General features: G+C 48.3%; 1 protein-coding gene across 2 annotated transcripts in view; it reads right to left on the bottom strand.

Moving 5' to 3' along the window:
• The window catches only part of CUNH1orf94 (chromosome unknown C1orf94 homolog), a 43,999-nt gene that overhangs the window by 13,881 nt on the left and 13,473 nt on the right, over positions 1-16,645 (bottom strand). For both annotated transcript variants that reach the window (XM_040756599.1, XM_040756600.1), the window contains exons 2-5: positions 10,481-11,169; positions 6,507-6,767; positions 5,015-5,190; positions 121-198 (exon numbers count right to left, since the gene is read on the bottom strand). In XM_040756599.1, the coding sequence (XP_040612533.1) occupies positions 121-198; positions 5,015-5,190; positions 6,507-6,767; positions 10,481-11,169 (1,204 nt within the window). The remainder of the gene's footprint in view (positions 1-120; positions 199-5,014; positions 5,191-6,506; positions 6,768-10,480; positions 11,170-16,645) is intronic.

Below are 16,645 nucleotides of genomic sequence, written 5' to 3'. Positions count from 1 at the left end.
ACAAGTTAGTGATGGTCCAGAAAATAATGGTAATGACCAACAGGCAAGAATGAAGGCGCAAATAGCTTTGGGACCTAAAGACCTTATGAAGCCAGGGCATAGAAGGGGAAGCCATCTCACCTGTCGGGAGTAGCACCCCATCGGGGGGTGCACAGGCTGCTGGTAGGGCATCCTTGTTGACCGCTGTGGATACAGGCCCTAAGGAGAAAGAGAGAGGTTCCTGATGCTACCTGATCCTAGGCGAGAGTCCCTAGCCTGAGAACAAAGCTGTTAGGCATCCTACTCACAGGCCTAGATCTGCATCCTAGGTTGACCTTCTCCCATCCCCCACGAAGTTGCCTAGAGCTGACTGGATCCCGCTGGGGCCATCACAGCTCAGGCCTCCTGGGAAACCCTTTTTAAGTGACTCCAAAGCCTAATTGAGTGTTTAGGGATGTTTAGGAAGGAGGGCCAAAGACTGACACTTTCAGAGGCTGACCTGTGTCCCTAAGAAAGCTACTCCACCTCTCTGAGAGCCTTGCCAGGCCAGGCCTGTGAAACCTGTGGGAATGACACATTATCATTGTTGCTATTTGCATACACATCTGTGGAGACCAGAGGTGAACTTCCTGTGTCATTTCTCAGATACTGCCCACCTTGGTGTCTGTTTGTTTGTTTGGTTGGGGTTTTTTTTTGTTTGGTTGGTTTTTTTGTTTGTTTGTGTGTTTTATCAAGTCTCTCACTGGCCTGAGGCTTACCAAGTAGACTATGTCAACTAGCAGGTAAATCCCAAAGATCCTCCTGTCTCTGCCTCCCCAGTGCTAAGACTGCAGCTCCCATCACCATGCCCAGGGCTTTTATTTGAATTCTGCTGGGTCAAACCCAGGGCCTCAAGCTTGTAAGGCAGTCACTTTAAGAACCAGGCTGTCTCTCAGCCATCATGGGCCTCTTCTACCTTTCCCTAAGCCAATTCTCACCTAAGATGTGAGATGTCCTATATAACTGGGCCCCAGCATTAATAAATCCATGTTCAAGTATATCTACATGTGTATGGGACCTGGACCTAGCCAGCTGTGATTCTGTGTACAGATGCGCAGCTATGCCCCCTCCCCCACAAGCTTGTTTGGGTTTCTGCTAGGAGCCTGTGTGTATCTGTTGCATGTGGTGAGGGTAAGCAGGAGGATAAATAAAGAAATGCCAGTAAAGAGCTGAGAAAGCACCTGGGCACACAGTAAGGACTCTGTAAATGTTAGGGCTGTCGGTCATCCCCCACTGGCCCCTCCCTCTAGGATTGCTGGCAGCTTAGCCTGATGGGGTGGGAAGTTGATTTACAGCTCTGCCTAAGGTTGGGCCTGGGATATCCATGTGTTCATTCAGACACAAAACACACATACCTAGCAGAAATGTTTCAAAGGGTAGACCAAGCCATGACCCCTCCAACTGTCCACTCAGTCATTACCTACATCACAAGGGTACCCAACCCTAGCCCTGCAGGTCCCCATATGGGGGCCAGAATGGCTATGGATGCAGCCTACCATGAAATTGTAAGCTTACTTAAAACATTATCATAAGATGGTTTCGCGACTATTTTGTAACTTGATAGAATGAGTCTAGGGCATAGACGTCATAGATGACAATGTCTTGTCACAATGTCATATAAAGGAATTCCTGGGCCATGGGCTATACACCCTATATTTAATGTGTGGTTCTAGGCAACTCATCTTCATCCAGTGTGGCCCGGAGAAGCTGAAAAGCTGGGTACTCAGCACCTAGCATGATGCTCAAAGCCCAGGGCACCTTTCCAGAACATTCTTCATTCTGGAGTGCTGCCTCTCTTCTGGCTTTGTGGTAGACACCATGCTCCTGGTGATATCCTCAGATCTTCATGAAGGGCTCCAGGATCTCTGACATGGCATACCTCAGAAGCCTACCAGCTCTTCCTGTCCCAGCTTCCAGGTCTCTGAGACTCGCACATCCTATAGCAGAGACCCCCCTACCCTTCCTCTGTCACTAAGCAGTGACACGTGAGACCTTCCTGCCTTGGCCCCTCCCACTTACGCCAGTCCTTGCTTGAAGCCTGTCTCTCTACCACAGCTGATGCCCTGTTGCCTAAAATTCTACAACCAGGTCAGCCTCACTCATCATCATGACCCAGCACAGTCCCCATCTCCCCACCGTGGAATGAACCTGGCCAGAGAAATCCTACCAAAGGGATGACCTTGCTCATTCCAGACCCTTGGTGAGCTGCAAGGCCTCCGGCCAGGTGGCTAAGGGCCCCTCTGCTGCTGTTTGATTTCAACTCCATTAACAAGCTCAATCACCACACGCCTCTTCCAGGACTTCGAGCACCAGGCAGCCATCTACCACCACTAGGTGATCCTGAGGCCAATGGAGGGCACGCAGCTGGCCAGCCCTGGCCCCTCCTTGTAAGAGATGTTGCCTCCTTCATTAGTATGAGACAGACTGCCTGACTCTAGGGACATTCACAATTGTTAGAATTGCAGCTTTGTGAAATTGTGAGAGAGCAAGGGTGAATAAGCATTCGCTCCTCTTTGCTTGAGGCCATGGCCTTTCCTCACATGGCTTCTCTTCTTCATCTGGAGATGCTCAGACCCCGTGTTAGGGACCTTGTCTTCCTGTCTCTGAGTCTCTCCACCATGGAGCTCTGAGAAAATTGGATTTGGGGCCTCATCTTTATTCCTTAGACCTTGTGTGGAAGAGACTGTGATAGACTAGTCCCCTGTTCTCTCTGCCCCCTCAAGGTCTGCTGAACTCCCCGACCCCCTTTACTTGGAGGGCCTTAACTGAGTATTAATGCAATGAACATCTGTGTCACACTGGGGATTTTAAGAGTTCTTTCCTGTGCTTGGGTTCAATTAATCCTTACAACCAAATCAGTTTCTGTGACTGCTGTAATTATGATAAGCCCAAATTTCCTACAGAAAAACTGGGGCAGTTAAGGAACTTGCCCAAGGCCACACAGTGCAGATGTTGCAAAGCCCTCTCACCCATCTTCTGGTTTCAGATCTGCTTTTTCTCTACTGTATCAGGTCTCCTGATCGGTTGTCTCAAATTGAGCAAGAGGAAATTCTGAGATTCATGAGAAAGCAGAGATGCAGTCTCTGGGAGTGTCAGCTCCTTCATGGCTAACTTTGATTGGGCCCATTCACTGACTGAATTGTCTCTCAGAATCAAGGAGGTTCTCCCAGACAGACCAGGGTAACACTTCTTTGCAGAAGTGGATGGATGGATGGATGGATGGATGGATGGATGGATGGATGGATGGATGGGTAAGGATGGATAAGTAGACAAATGGTAGGTGAATGAATGAATTGAGAATATGGATTTGTAGTCAAGTGGATGGAGGGATGGATATATAAAGGCCAGAATAAGCAGCAGTCAGAGAATGTTTCAGAATGAGCCTGGGGATACAACTGTCTGAGAGACTAGAATGAGCTGAACTTCCAGTGTGTGTTATAGAAAAATCCATCATTTGACCTACAAGAAAGTACTATCTGCATCTAGAAATTTCCCTCCTTCTGAAGGAAGTCACAGTCAGACCTGAAGACACAGGACAGACTTGATGCTCAGAAAAACGTATCCAAACCTTACTTGCTCGAAGAAGCCAAGTCAGTAAAGCATTTCAGTGCAGCCTGACACCGTGAGCCGGGCGCATGCATTCAACAAGAGTGACTTCCAACCGTGGGAAAGTGTGCAGTTGTTTCTGGTTTTGAGGTCGAGTGTATCCCCCTGGTCTTTGATTTGCTCCTGAGCTTACACAGGACTCAAAGCCTCTTCATCACCTTTGAGTGCCCTCACCTAGTGCAGGTCTCAGCCTAAAGTAACCACAGAGCAGAGGTTTTTAAGATTACTAAAGAAAAATGAATAAATAAATAAATAATGAGTCGGACAATGGATAGGTGAATAAGTGAATGGGAATTAGGCAAGCCCCAAATTGCAAGGGGCTCAGACTGCCAGTGAAGGAAGTCATGAATTAATTGACCCTGATGCTTCTCTCGGGACTATGGGCAGATGTTATTACTAATGTGAGGATGATGCCTGCGATTTCCTTTAGAGCTCTCCATGTCGTCCTAAAGTGCAAGGCATTTTGTACCTGTGGAGGGCAGGTAAGTGGGGACTCATTCTTTCTGAAAAAGTTGAAAACAAAACAGAAACAGGTCCTTTGCTAAGCGCTTTAAGATGGAGAAGAAGAGGCATCAGCTCTGGGAGTAGAGAGGCTCCCCACCCACCTAGGATGTCTAAGTCATACACTTCTTGCTCTTGTCAATAAAGAGGTATCTCTGGCTCCAAGCAGAAGGACCACAGAGGAAGCCAAGTCAAGTGTGGCACAAATTTCTTCTCCATTTCCCCCTTTCAGTCATGGCCAGACCAGCAAATGGGCAAAGCCCTGGATGCACAGGTCTGAAACCCTGTGCTTCCTGGATATGACACAATGGAGAAGCCAGGAATGGGACCTGAAGCTGGGGAAAACTTTGGGGCTGAGAACCTCTCCTGAAAACACAGAGCACTACCTAAGGGGACTGTTAAGTTATTGGATTGGACAAAGGCTGAAACCAGAGTGGACATTTATTTGATTCTTTCTTCCTTCCACCAAGTGGGCCTTAAGGGATATTAAGTTAAATGGACAAAATGAAGAAACTCTATTTTCCCTGCATAACTAAGCTCCGTGAGGAAAATTTCAAACTCTGCTACACATTCTTCGATGTCCCTTTGTGTGGCACTTCTAGCTCCCTTTCAGACAGGATCTCAAGATCATGTATATGTGCATGGTATGCATGTGTGTGAGCATATAAGAGTGTGTGTGTGTGTGTGTGTGTGTGTGTGTGTGTGTGTGTGTGTGTGTGTACCAAGTGGTGAGTCAGTATGGTTACAATGAAAACAGTAGCAGAAGTTTACAGGTTGACAGTATCCACTCTCATTCTCATGTGACCTATGGCTAGGGATGGTGTTCCAGGGAAATCCCAAGGCTCTCTGTGCAGCAGGCTTGGTTGGGGAGCCAGAGCCACTTGCTTACCTGGTACTGCGGGAAGGTGGAGTGGTTGGAGAACACTGGTGGAGGCGGACAGTTCAGATTGACCCAGAGAGGCTGGTTCAGGGTGGTCGAGGTCAAGGCTGCGGTGAAGCGTGGGGCGAAAACATTCCCAGCATACTTAATATTGTTCTTGTCAGGCATCAATGCAGGAGGGTTAACTGCAAGTCACAGCAGGGTGGGGGAAGGGGAGGAGGGAAACAGCTAAGTGCTTGCAGTGAGGGGAGGCTGGTGCCTCTGTATGCATCCTGGGAATGCATACTCTCAGGGGTCAAGTCCTTTAAGCACCAGAAGGGTTCTTCCAAGTCCAGGAGCTTTCTAATTCCAGGAAACCATCATTATTGCACCGTTTGCTCATTTGGAAGGAAAGGCTTCTCTCTCCATCACTCACTGGTAAATGAGGCTGGTGTGCCAGGTATGCAGTAAACCACATTGCTCCATTTTTTTTTTTTTTTTTACGAGACAGGGTTTCTCTGTATTGTTTTGGAGGCTGTCGGTCCAGCCTGGCCTCGAACTCACAGAGATCCGCCTGCCTCTGCCTCCCGAGTGCTGGAACCACATTGCTAAGGCTGTGTTCCACCTACTTGCAAAACCGAACTCCAGCTCTATACAAACAAGTACAAAGCTGCTGCAAAGGATTTCTCTCTCATGATTAAATCTACCCCCATCAGACCTGGATACTGAGCAACACAACAGCTTTGTGCAGGTTGCTGTCTCTGTAGGGAATGGTTTTCTAAATATTTTAAAGATTTATTTTTCTTTCTCTTTATGTGTATGTGTATGGAAAGAGAGCAGGCTATCCGAACTCCTGAAGCTTGTGATTCACCCAAAGTGGGTGCTGGGGACCGAATTCTGGTCCTTTGGAAGAGCAGTAAGCACCGTTAACTATTAGTGTTTTCTCGAGTATTTAAAAACATGAAATAGTTGAGTGCAGGCTAACTTAATACTGTGTTCTAAAGCATGAGGCTGAATTGTTATTATGCATAAATACTGGATTCCTCTCTTCTACAGAGACACTCATGGACAATGGAGCCAGAAACACGCCCCTCCACAGCATTCTCTTTTGTTGATTTGTGTTTGGAAAGGGGTTTTGACTTTATGACTAAAGCAGTTGTAGGAGGACAAAGGAGAAGAAGCCAGGCCAGGCCATGGATAATCTCAGTGTGGAAATAATACAAAGCATGGATTTCTTTGTGGCCTGGGCAAACTTAGAAGCTGTAATATACCTCAGGTTGGGGCTATGGACCACATCAGTTGTTGTTTGTGCTTGTGGGATCTCTGAAAACCAATTACATTCCTCTAGCAATTGGATTCCCTTAGGGGATGCTGGGAGAAAATCGTTTCCTCCATTTTATGGAGTTAACAGTCCTGAAACCCCAGGGAAAATGGTGACTTGCCCATGGACAGAATGAGGTCCTGCTGCCTGGACGTGGGTACCTGAGGTTTCTGGGTACCCACCCAGGGAAGGTTCACTTACACTTCAGATCCAGCCCATCCATATCCACTTTGCTTCGAAGCCTCAGCTGCCCACCGGGGTTTTTGGTGGCCCCAAAGAACTCATACAGCAGGTTCTTCTCAGCCGGCCACACTGGCTTCTTGGTTGGCAGGGTCATGGAGATGGTGCCAATTGAGTCATTGTGACCCTCCTCACCACAGTTGTCCTTCCTGCTCTGGGGCCACTGGCTGATAAAGAGGCTCTCTCGTCCTTTGGTTAGCTCTTTGCTGCCAGGGGTTCGTTCTACAGAAATAGAGAAATTGAATCAAAGCCGCTGGGAAGCATATACTTCTTGTAGATTACTTTCTTCCAGCCCATAGCTCATACCGAGGTCTAGGTCATACTAGAGACTGTCTCAGTCAGGTGATTCCCAGACTCCTGTTGAGGTCTGCTCTCGTTGCTGCCCATTCTGACCTCCCTATCTTACACAGCCATTTCTCCATTCACTTCTCTGCTCATTCATGTGCCCATTGATCCATTCACCCACCTACTCAGCCCATCCATCCATGCATCCATGCATCCATCCATCCTGTCCATCCATCTTTCTATTTACTCATCAGTCCATTCATCTGTTCATTGGTTTATCCAGCCAACCACTTATCCATTTATTCATCTATTTATTCCATCTATCTTTCTATCCATCCATCCACTCATCTCTCTATTCATTCATCTGTCCTTTTGTGTATCTACTCATCTATCCATGTTTTTTTCTTTCTTAGATAGGACCTCACTGTGTAGCCCTGGTTGACCTCAGATTCACTATGTAAACCAGGGCCTCAAGGTCACAGAGATCTTGCTTGTCTCTGCTTCCCAAGTGCAGAGATCACAGGTGTGCTCCGTGATGCCTGCCCATTCATTTTCATTCTTCCCTTCCTCCTTCCCTTCTTTTCTTCCTTCTTCCACCTCTTCCCCCCTCCCTTCTTTCCATCCATAGTGCCAGGCTACGGATATGAGGTAGCTTGGATGTGGTTTGGTCATGAGGGAGCACATGGTTTTGGTAAAGAAGCACACGTCCCTACAGAACACAGAGTTGAGCCATGCTGCTTAGTCCCTCACCAAGAACTTCACCTCCGCTGTGATTCTCACAGGCGATTCAGCTCTCCCATCAGCACCAGGCCTTGGCCTGAGTACTGGGGACACAGTGATGAGTCAGAGCCAGGCTGCCCTGCAGGAGTTCACAGAAGGAAGAGGGAGATGTGTCCAGAAATAGTTCTAGGACAAGGCAGATGGGCACCATGAGGTGACAGGGACAAAATGGGAGAAGACACTGGCTGGGATCTCGTCTGTCTGAGAGGATCCTTCAACTAAGAAGGAAAGGTTTAGCAAGACTCTCATTTGGAGCCATCAGGAAGGTGTCACAGGCCTGGGCAACTACAATACCAGGAAACATCAAAGGGACAAAGTGAGTCATCATACATGACTGGAGTGTACAGAAAGGACTCAGCGGGGGCCAGACTCAGGTCTCACTGCAAATATGGTGAGCATCCATCCCTTGCAGAAGGACACTCTGACACATGTGACACCTCTGCAGAGCTCTCACCCACATTTCCCCTCAGTGTTGTCACTTTCTTCACAAATGGAGTGTGTGTGTGTGTGTGTGTGTGTGTGTGTGTAATAGTGGATGCGAAACATTCCAAGAAAGAACTTCACCCTTACTGAAAATATACAAAATTTCTTGCCATCATTCCCTAAACAACATGCTGTAACCACCATTTACACAACACTGGCATTGGATCAGGCACCATTAGCAATCTATAGATAGCTTACAGTGTGTAGGAGGAATGCATAGGTTGTAAGCCATTATGAGCATCTGTGGACTGGGTATTAGAGGGGTTCCTGGGACCAAGAACTAGAGAGACAGATTTATAAATGTGTATACACATAAGTTATACATTGTATAACATATACATATACTCACACATGGATATAATTATTATTAAAGCATTTCTCTGTTAGAAGAGCGTGGGCTTTGCCCTCTGCCCTTCATTCTTTCCTCAGACTGGATGTCTCTGAAAGCCTCCACAGAGTTTGGCTGAGAAGCCCATGTGCATGCAGGCAGGGGGATGGCTCTGTGCTGCTCTGATAGGCTTCAGCCGTGACCTATGGCAGTGGACATGAAGCTACCACATCACAGACCCCTGTCACCCCCTCCAGCAGCCCTGAGAGCTTCTACATAGACCTGGACCTTACCTTCTCAGCAAAGGCAAACACTGCTCTAGCCAGGGCCAATTTAGGAGACTATGACAATTTTAGCAGAACATGTCCCCAGAGTCTCTTCCAGGAGTTCCTCTGGTTGCTGAGTTTAGCCTCCAGCTAGAATGCTGAAATAACATACCCACTAATAATAGTCATTTTCCCCCAGAGACTGCCATATTTACAGCCGCTCTCCCATCTACAGTCAGTCAGATCTGGGCGCTCTCTCTCTCTCTCTCTCTCTCTCTCTCTCTCTCTCTCTCTCTCTCTCTCTCTCTCTCTCTCTCTCTCTCCCTCCCTCCCTTGCTTCCTCCATCCCTCCCTCCTCCCTCCCTCCCCTCTTCCTCCCTCTCCCTCACTCTGTCTCCCTCTCACACACATGTACACACACACACATGTGTACACACACCTATATTACCTTCTGTCTCATAACTATACAGACACACACATGACAAACACACTCACTAGTACACATGCAGGCCCCCTCAGACGGGCCACCCCTATGCTTTCCCTAACGAATGTGCTCACCCTGCACAAAGCTCCCTCTGGCATACCTTGCCTACAGGTTTGTATACAAAGGCACTTTCTGAGTGTGGGGAGGGGAAACGGACAAGATATCCCCAATCTGCAGCCCCTTCAGCAAGGAACATGAAGGGTCACCCCTAAGAGGAGAGGGTAGTTCCCTCCCTGGGGGGAAGCTCAAGCCCCTCCCACCCATAGACATCATCCCAAAGCCTTGTGACCCCTCCAGGCCTGCTGGTCACTGAGTCCAGCTTGTCATCTCAGCTCTGATTTCCTGGGGTCCCATAAGTGCTCCAGAATATAGAATGCTCTGGAAAGTCACCTTGTGGATTTGGGCCCTCCCAGAGCAGGCACTGTCAGTTAACCACCACGCTTCAACCTGGGAGTGACCTTTCTTTTGGTTGTTCTCCAAGGAGCTGGGGCTGTGGGCAAATGGCTCTGCCATCCAGTCTGAGCATACACAATGCAGAATCCCAGGAAGGAGTAGGACGCATGGGGAAGGGGGCTGAGTTTCCTGGGAAGAGTGTGGAGTCCCCATTCAAGTGTTGAAAATACACTTAGCTAAGCCTCTAGAGTCCCAGGGAACAAATCCCAGGACCAACAATTTGAACTGTTCCTGAATAACTTAAGGCCTAGAGAGAGTGGTCCTGATGACCAGTGTGGGTACCTCCATTAGAAGTTAAGTACCCCTAGCTGCCAATCAATTTTCTCTCCTAGCCCAGACCCCAGTCTGGGATATTACCTTATAAGGTAGAAGTACCTAGGAAATTCAGAAATGACACCTCTTCCAGGACCCAGAAAGATGCTAAGTTAGTGAAATGTTTGTCACAGCAGCCTGAGAACCTGGGGTTGGATTTCCAGCATCTATATAAAAAGCTGTATGTGGTGGCATGTGGCTGTAATCCTAGTCTTGGGGAGGCAAAGGCAAGATCTCTAGAACCCACTGGTAAGCTACTCTAGCTCAGAGGGTTACATGTCCCAATCCCAGGAAATAAGATGGAGAGCCACAGAGGAAGTACCACACACACACACACACACACACACACACACACACACACACACACACAGAGAGAGAGAGAGAGAGAGAGAGAGAGAGACAGACAGACAGACAGACAGACAGACAGACAGACTCTGCATTCTTTTGCTTTGCACCAAGATGCACTATGACCTTGATCAGCTTTTCTGATCAAGGCCCTCCTTCCTGGAAACTCCCTCACTTCCCTGCTCCCAGGCCCACTCACCAATCCAGTGGTGGCCATCAAGAGTGGGGTCAGCCTCATTCTTGGAGCAGATCTTGGCAAACACTGGAAGCTGCCTTTTCGGAGGAGAGAACTCAGGGAGCTTGTCAGTGGGTGCAGGAGGAGGTGGGGGTGGCAGCAGCAGGAATGGGCCCAGTCCCATGGACTCCCGGGGTCCAGAGCCATTGAACATGCTATTCTGCAGGAAATCTTTAATGACCTTGGTCTCTTCCAGCACCATCTTGTTGTCAGGGGCCTTGGACATTTCGGTAGACTTCAGCGGGAACTGGGCCAGGAGCTTGCTGATCTCTGAATTAGAGGCACTCAGGCTATGGCTCTTGTCCTTTGTTCCCTTGACACTCTTGACCTTGGCGGCACGGAGGATGCCTGTGACTGTAGACATGGCAGAGTCACAGTCCTGCCTGCTACTGATGATGGGCACAGACAGCTTCTGCTCCCGAAGCTTGTCATCAGCTGTTACAGAGGATCCTGGGTATTCAGTGCTGTCTGTCCCCAGAGGAGGCACAATAAAGCAGGGAGTCAGCTCCCGGGTCCCCTGGGGAGTGACAATAGGTGTTGCCAACTCCCCAGAGCCTTCTTGGACCAAGATGAGATGTTCTTTGGTGAGACTCAAGAACTCCTGCTCCACCAGCAGGGAGATCTCATCCTTGCCCCCGCTCAGCTCCAGAGCTCTGCAAAAGGTTCAAAGACACGATGGAGTTAGTGCTCTCATCCACCATTGGCTCTGCCAGCAGGATGCAGGCCTCGGGGAAAGAAGGTGAGGCCACAACCTACTGAAAACTCCTTTCCTAATGCTTTCTCAAGAGGGAAAAATGGACCAGGTGGGCACAAACCCTCTAGCACCTGCTAGGCTATAGCATTGAATATGTCTGTCCCTTCCTCCTCAGGTCCCAAGGCAACAAATAGCAGAGATATAGTTCACTGGAGAAATTTGCCCAGCAGCAAAGGGGCTGGCTGCGACTAGGCAGTTCAAAGAACAAGATCTGGATCCAGGAATACAATACAGCAAGTCCCCTCTTGCAGGCTGGTGGAGTGCACAATAAGACTCCCCCCATCTGTGTAACTTTCAATGTGTGTGACCCCGAGCAAGTTGTTCAGCATCTCAGATACTCCAATATCCTGTGTGATCCCCAGGAATATCACAGAGGGGTGTTTGAATAGTGCAGACACTCTGTCATAGGGTCACACACCTGTCAGCACTTACGTCCGCATAGCTCAGGCTCATAGTCTGACCTGACCTCGAACCCTGGATTCCACAGTGTGACCATCTGGACAGCTGTATTTACTCTTGCTGTCATGGCCTCTGATGGGGATATGGCATCTGATTGGAACATTATTGTGGATGACAACAGCACTTGGCTGGAACCTGAACCAGTTCATAAGGCTCTTCCCTGTCCCTATGTTCCCCTGTCCCCCTGTCCCTGATTTCCATTAGTGATCTAGAATCCAACAGCTAGATAGTGCTTGATGAGCCAATGAGTTCCTAGCTGCTGGTTACTGGTTCTCCTCAGGTGAGGGAGAAGGTGGTAACCCTACACTCTCAACTACCCCCCAGCACCCTTGGTGAGGGGGCACCTTCCTCCACTGCATTCCCAGGGGAGCCAGGGTCCCCCAGCTTAGAAGCACCTGTTATGCATAAACGGAGGTTCCTGGGAAAGATAGATAGAGTTGCCTATGCCTAGAACATTCTGGAAACTGCTTCAGCGGCCACTCAAGGCACACAAAGAGGAAAAATGGTTAAGAAACAGAGGGAAAAAATAAAAGGGATACACAAGTGGGGCTCAGCTGCTGCAGCTTCGCTGTGAGCAAACCGAAGCATGGTCTGTCTGACAAGCCACTCTCCACTAGGAAGGCACACGAAAACCCAAAACAGTGTCCATGGCATGTCCCTGCCTCCCTGGAAGTACTGTTTGCTTTTGAGGGCACACACACGCACGCGCACACACACACACACACACACACACACACACGCCCATCACCACTGAATCTTCAAAAGTGGCAGGCTTCTTTTTTCCCTAATGTCTCTTTGGCTGTTTGTACCTGTGCATGCCTGTGAGTATGTATGAACTGTGAGTGTGTGTGTGTGTGCATGTGGCATGTGTGTGTGTGTGGTGGGGGTTTATGTGTGCTCTTGTATGTGTTGAAGCCAGAGGTCAACTTTAATTATCTTCCTCAGGGACATTGCTCACAGTGTCTCTCACTGGCCTAGAGTTCATCAACCAGTTGACCAGTAATCCTCCAGTCTCTATCTCCTTAGAGATGGGATTACAAATACATACCACTATACCTGCCATTTTTTTTTTTTGGTTTTTTACGAGACAGGGTTTCTCTGTATTGTTTTGGAGGCTGTCGGTCCAGCCTGGCCTCGAACTCAAAGAGATCCACCTGCCTCTGCCTCCCAAGTGCTGGGATTAAAGGCGTGCGCCACCACCACCTGGCTTATACCTGCCATTTTTATGTGGGTTCTGGGAATTGAATTTTGGACCTTACACTTTAAGGCAAGAACTTGAATGATGAAGTCATCCCCTATGCCCCCCACAAAAACACCTTCTAAAAGACATTGATGTCCCTATATCAAAACATCCTAAGCATAATCCCTACTTGGCACCCAACTGACACTCTTGTCATTCTCAGCCTGAAAGAAGATGATGGAAAAAGACCCGTGGGTGCTGAATGGGTAAATCCTGTGCTGTCCCTTAGTTCTCCTGAAAGGCTTGTTTTCCCAAATCTGTCAGGCCACACCCTCTTCTCAGGGTTAAAGACTATGAAGATATTGTGAAGTAGGTAAGTTGGGCAAGGACGTAGCACAAGCCTGGTACATAGCAAACCAAATGCTTGTGTTTCTATCAGTGGTTAGATCTGCACAAAGACACCCCAGGCCACCTCTGCATAGCCTGCCATTGCCACCAGACTGCTGAGGATACCTGGAACAATTCAAACCTGGCTCGTGCAGCTCACGCCTCTCTGGATTCTCTGTCAAGGCCAATGGGGTTGTTACCTAAGATAGAGGTGGTCACTCTGCCTATGAGTTCTCTGGGTACCTTCCTCAAAGACCGACCAAGGCATCTTTTATTATGAATCTACCACAAGCCGAAAGGGAGGCCAGGTATCAATGTCCATGTTCACAGGCCATCCCTTGCACATCCCTGGACACCTGACAGTATCATCTCCATTTCACAGATAGGAACAGTTTTCCTTTGAAAGACGGAGGACCTTGTCACCATACTGGGAAGGAGGCTGATGTGGGGGGACACAGCTGGTCCAGTTCCTATACTCACTCCTCCAGCCTTAGCCAGCCTTCTTTCTGGAGAGTCCCTCCACCAAAGTCCCCTAGCTCTTGCCTGGGCCTTGTTCACCAATCTGAATGCAATCAGTGATGTTGCCACTTTCATCCTGTAATGCCAGCCCTTGGAGGATCAGCACAGTGAATCTTGAGCCTGCCATCTGTGGCATTAGCCATCTCTGACAGCTACATGTCAGCTGCATGTCTGATGAGCATGTCTTCTGAGTCTTCCACCCGTTCACAGTTAGAAATGTCTAACCAGAGACGAGGCCAGGGCAAGGCCATGGGGACACTGCCAAAGACCCTACTTCCAGCATGACAGTAATCCTGTATCAACACGCGGGGAAAATTAAACAACCTGATAGCATCCATGCCTCCGTGAAAACCTTCATCAAACACCCCGCAGTGATCACACACCCGAAAGTCCTTAATCTCTGACTTCCCCGCCTCCTTAGCCCCCTCTATCCCCAAGAAAATAAGATCTGCTTGTTCTTGTTTGTTTTAGAAAACTCCATGGCCACAGAGCAGGGACATTCTCAGAACTAAGATCAAGCAATTCCCTTGCTTAAAACCACCTTGTGGATTCTCATTACTCACAGGATAAAATCCAAACCCCTTTATGATCCCTGGGACACTACGCAAATTGGCCCCATCTCCCTGTCCTTCCATCACGTTGATCTTTTATCCATTCCTTGAAATGCCAAGCTCATTTCTGTGACAAAGGGCCCTTGCATTTCCTGTAGAGTGAATGCTCTGGGCACCCCCTGGATTGCTCCTTACCTGGCTGCTGGCAACATTCAGGTGTCAATTCAGATGCCATAGTCTCTAGGTGGCCTTTTCTATCTGATTTTTAAAGAAATGTTCCTCCTTCTTTTGCTAGGCATACTCTGTGGGGGTCTCTGTATCAGTCTGTTTCCTTCATGCCATCTGCCTCTATCTAGTGTTTATTATTATTATTATTAAAAAGATGTTACTTGCCATCATATGCACACCATGAAGACAGGGACTCTATCCTGTTCATCCCAGAGGCCTTGGAGCAGCTGGAAGTAGGGTCTTTGGCAGTGTCCCCATGGCCTTGCACTGGGCACTAAGTTCCAGCTAGGCAAGGATTTGTTGACTAAATGAAAGAAGGAACTCTCTCATCTCTGTTGCCTGCTGTATGCTTCTCATCCCCTCTCCTGCCCAAGAGCTGTACCAGCTTCTTCTGCTTGTTGCAACCTGCCTGGCTTTGCACTCAGTTCTGGTCTGGCATCCCCTTAGGTGCTGATCAGAAGACCCCCCCCACCCCTGCTCCTGCTTAGCCTGATTCCTGGTAGGCACAGGTGGAGGCCTTTCATCAGCTGACCATACTCCCTGACTGCTGTGGGGATTGGAGGTGCAAACCCTCAGGGAGTCAACACTACTCTCAGCAGTCAGCTGGGGTTTCATGGGAACATTTTCTAAGCACCACCTAACTTTGCAAAGTTCAAAGATAAGCACACATTTGCACACATTTCCTAGAATACAACAGGAAATTGTGTGTGTGTGTGTGTGTGTGTGTGTGTGTGTGAGAGAGAGAGAGAGAGAGAGAGAGAGAGAGAGATGTTTTTCTAGTTATGCATGTGTATGACCCCTGTGCATATCATCAATGCACCGGTCTACATTCGATGTTTTCCTTGGTAACTTTCCATGATTTTTGTTTGTTTGTTTGTTTTTGAAGCGGGGTCTCTCACTGAACTCAGAGCTCATCAGTTTGGCTAAGTGGACTGTTCCATGAGCTTGGGGAATCTGCCTGCCCCTGCCCTCACCCCCAGCACTGAGATTACAGATGTGCATTGCCACACCTAGCATTTGTTTGAGTGCCAGGGATCTGAACTCAGGTCCTTGTGCTCTCACAGAGCACTTTACCCATGGGACCATCTCAACAGCCCCTAGGTTTTCCCCCTGAGTTTTGCAAGTCTTGGCACCCCTCCACTGGTGTTCCCTTTCTCCTTTAAGTTGATAAACGTCATAACATCTATCAGACTGTATCTAGTGAATCAGTCCAGGAAGGCAGCCTAGCTCCTGGGCTCCTGACAAAGGAATCAAAGTCAAAAGCCATGTCAAGGTTCTGGGACTCCAGGTCTGTGCTGGCCCCTCTGCTTTACCAACCTCTGAAAATCACAATTACATGCTTGAGGCTCTGATCCTGTGTTATTTCTGCATTTGCAATGTACAGAATTGTGTAAAAATAAAGGCTACTGACTGACTGGCACCCCTTCCCAGAATAATGACTAAGTAAGCATGTTGTTAGCTCCCCAGCAGCAGTTCTGTGTACATGATATCACACAGCAAAGATGAAAACTGCTACTTGGCTGAGCCAAACAACAGAAAAATGCAAGCAGGAAATTGTTAGCACCAAAGGAGGACACCAAGACAAATATTTTCTTTCAGCTATGGCATCTTAGACCAATGGTAGACACATCACCCAGCCATGTGTCCTGGCCACATGACTGAAGCAAGTTGAAGGCTTTGGAGTCATACACAGACTCAGGCTTGAATTGTGGTCTATCTTCAGACTGACCTCTGACCTCACAGCTCTGTGTCTACCTGGTAGGGAACAGCATGGTAGAGTACTTAAGAGGTAAGTTCCTGGTGGGAGGCAACTAGACTCGACTCCCCTCCATTTCTCAAGACCAGATATTTTAGCAGGGGCCATCATATCTAAGCCACAGGTCCCACTTATGAAAATTGACAGTAAGTGTTAGCATTTATTACATGACACCACTCTGAGCACTCCCCACCATAGTCTCAGTGGAGCAATATGATCATCCAATGAAGTACCTCTACTTTATCATGATCTTATCAAATCCTTTGATAGTTGCTTCACTTCGGGCTTCAGTAAG

The sequence above is a fragment of the Mesocricetus auratus genome, unplaced genomic scaffold, assembly GCF_017639785.1.
Source record: "Mesocricetus auratus isolate SY011 unplaced genomic scaffold, BCM_Maur_2.0 Super-Scaffold_100014, whole genome shotgun sequence".
Taxonomy (NCBI): domain Eukaryota; kingdom Metazoa; phylum Chordata; class Mammalia; order Rodentia; family Cricetidae; genus Mesocricetus; species Mesocricetus auratus.
Note: the sequence above shows the minus strand (reverse complement) of the source record. Positions and strands in the feature narration are given on the sequence as shown.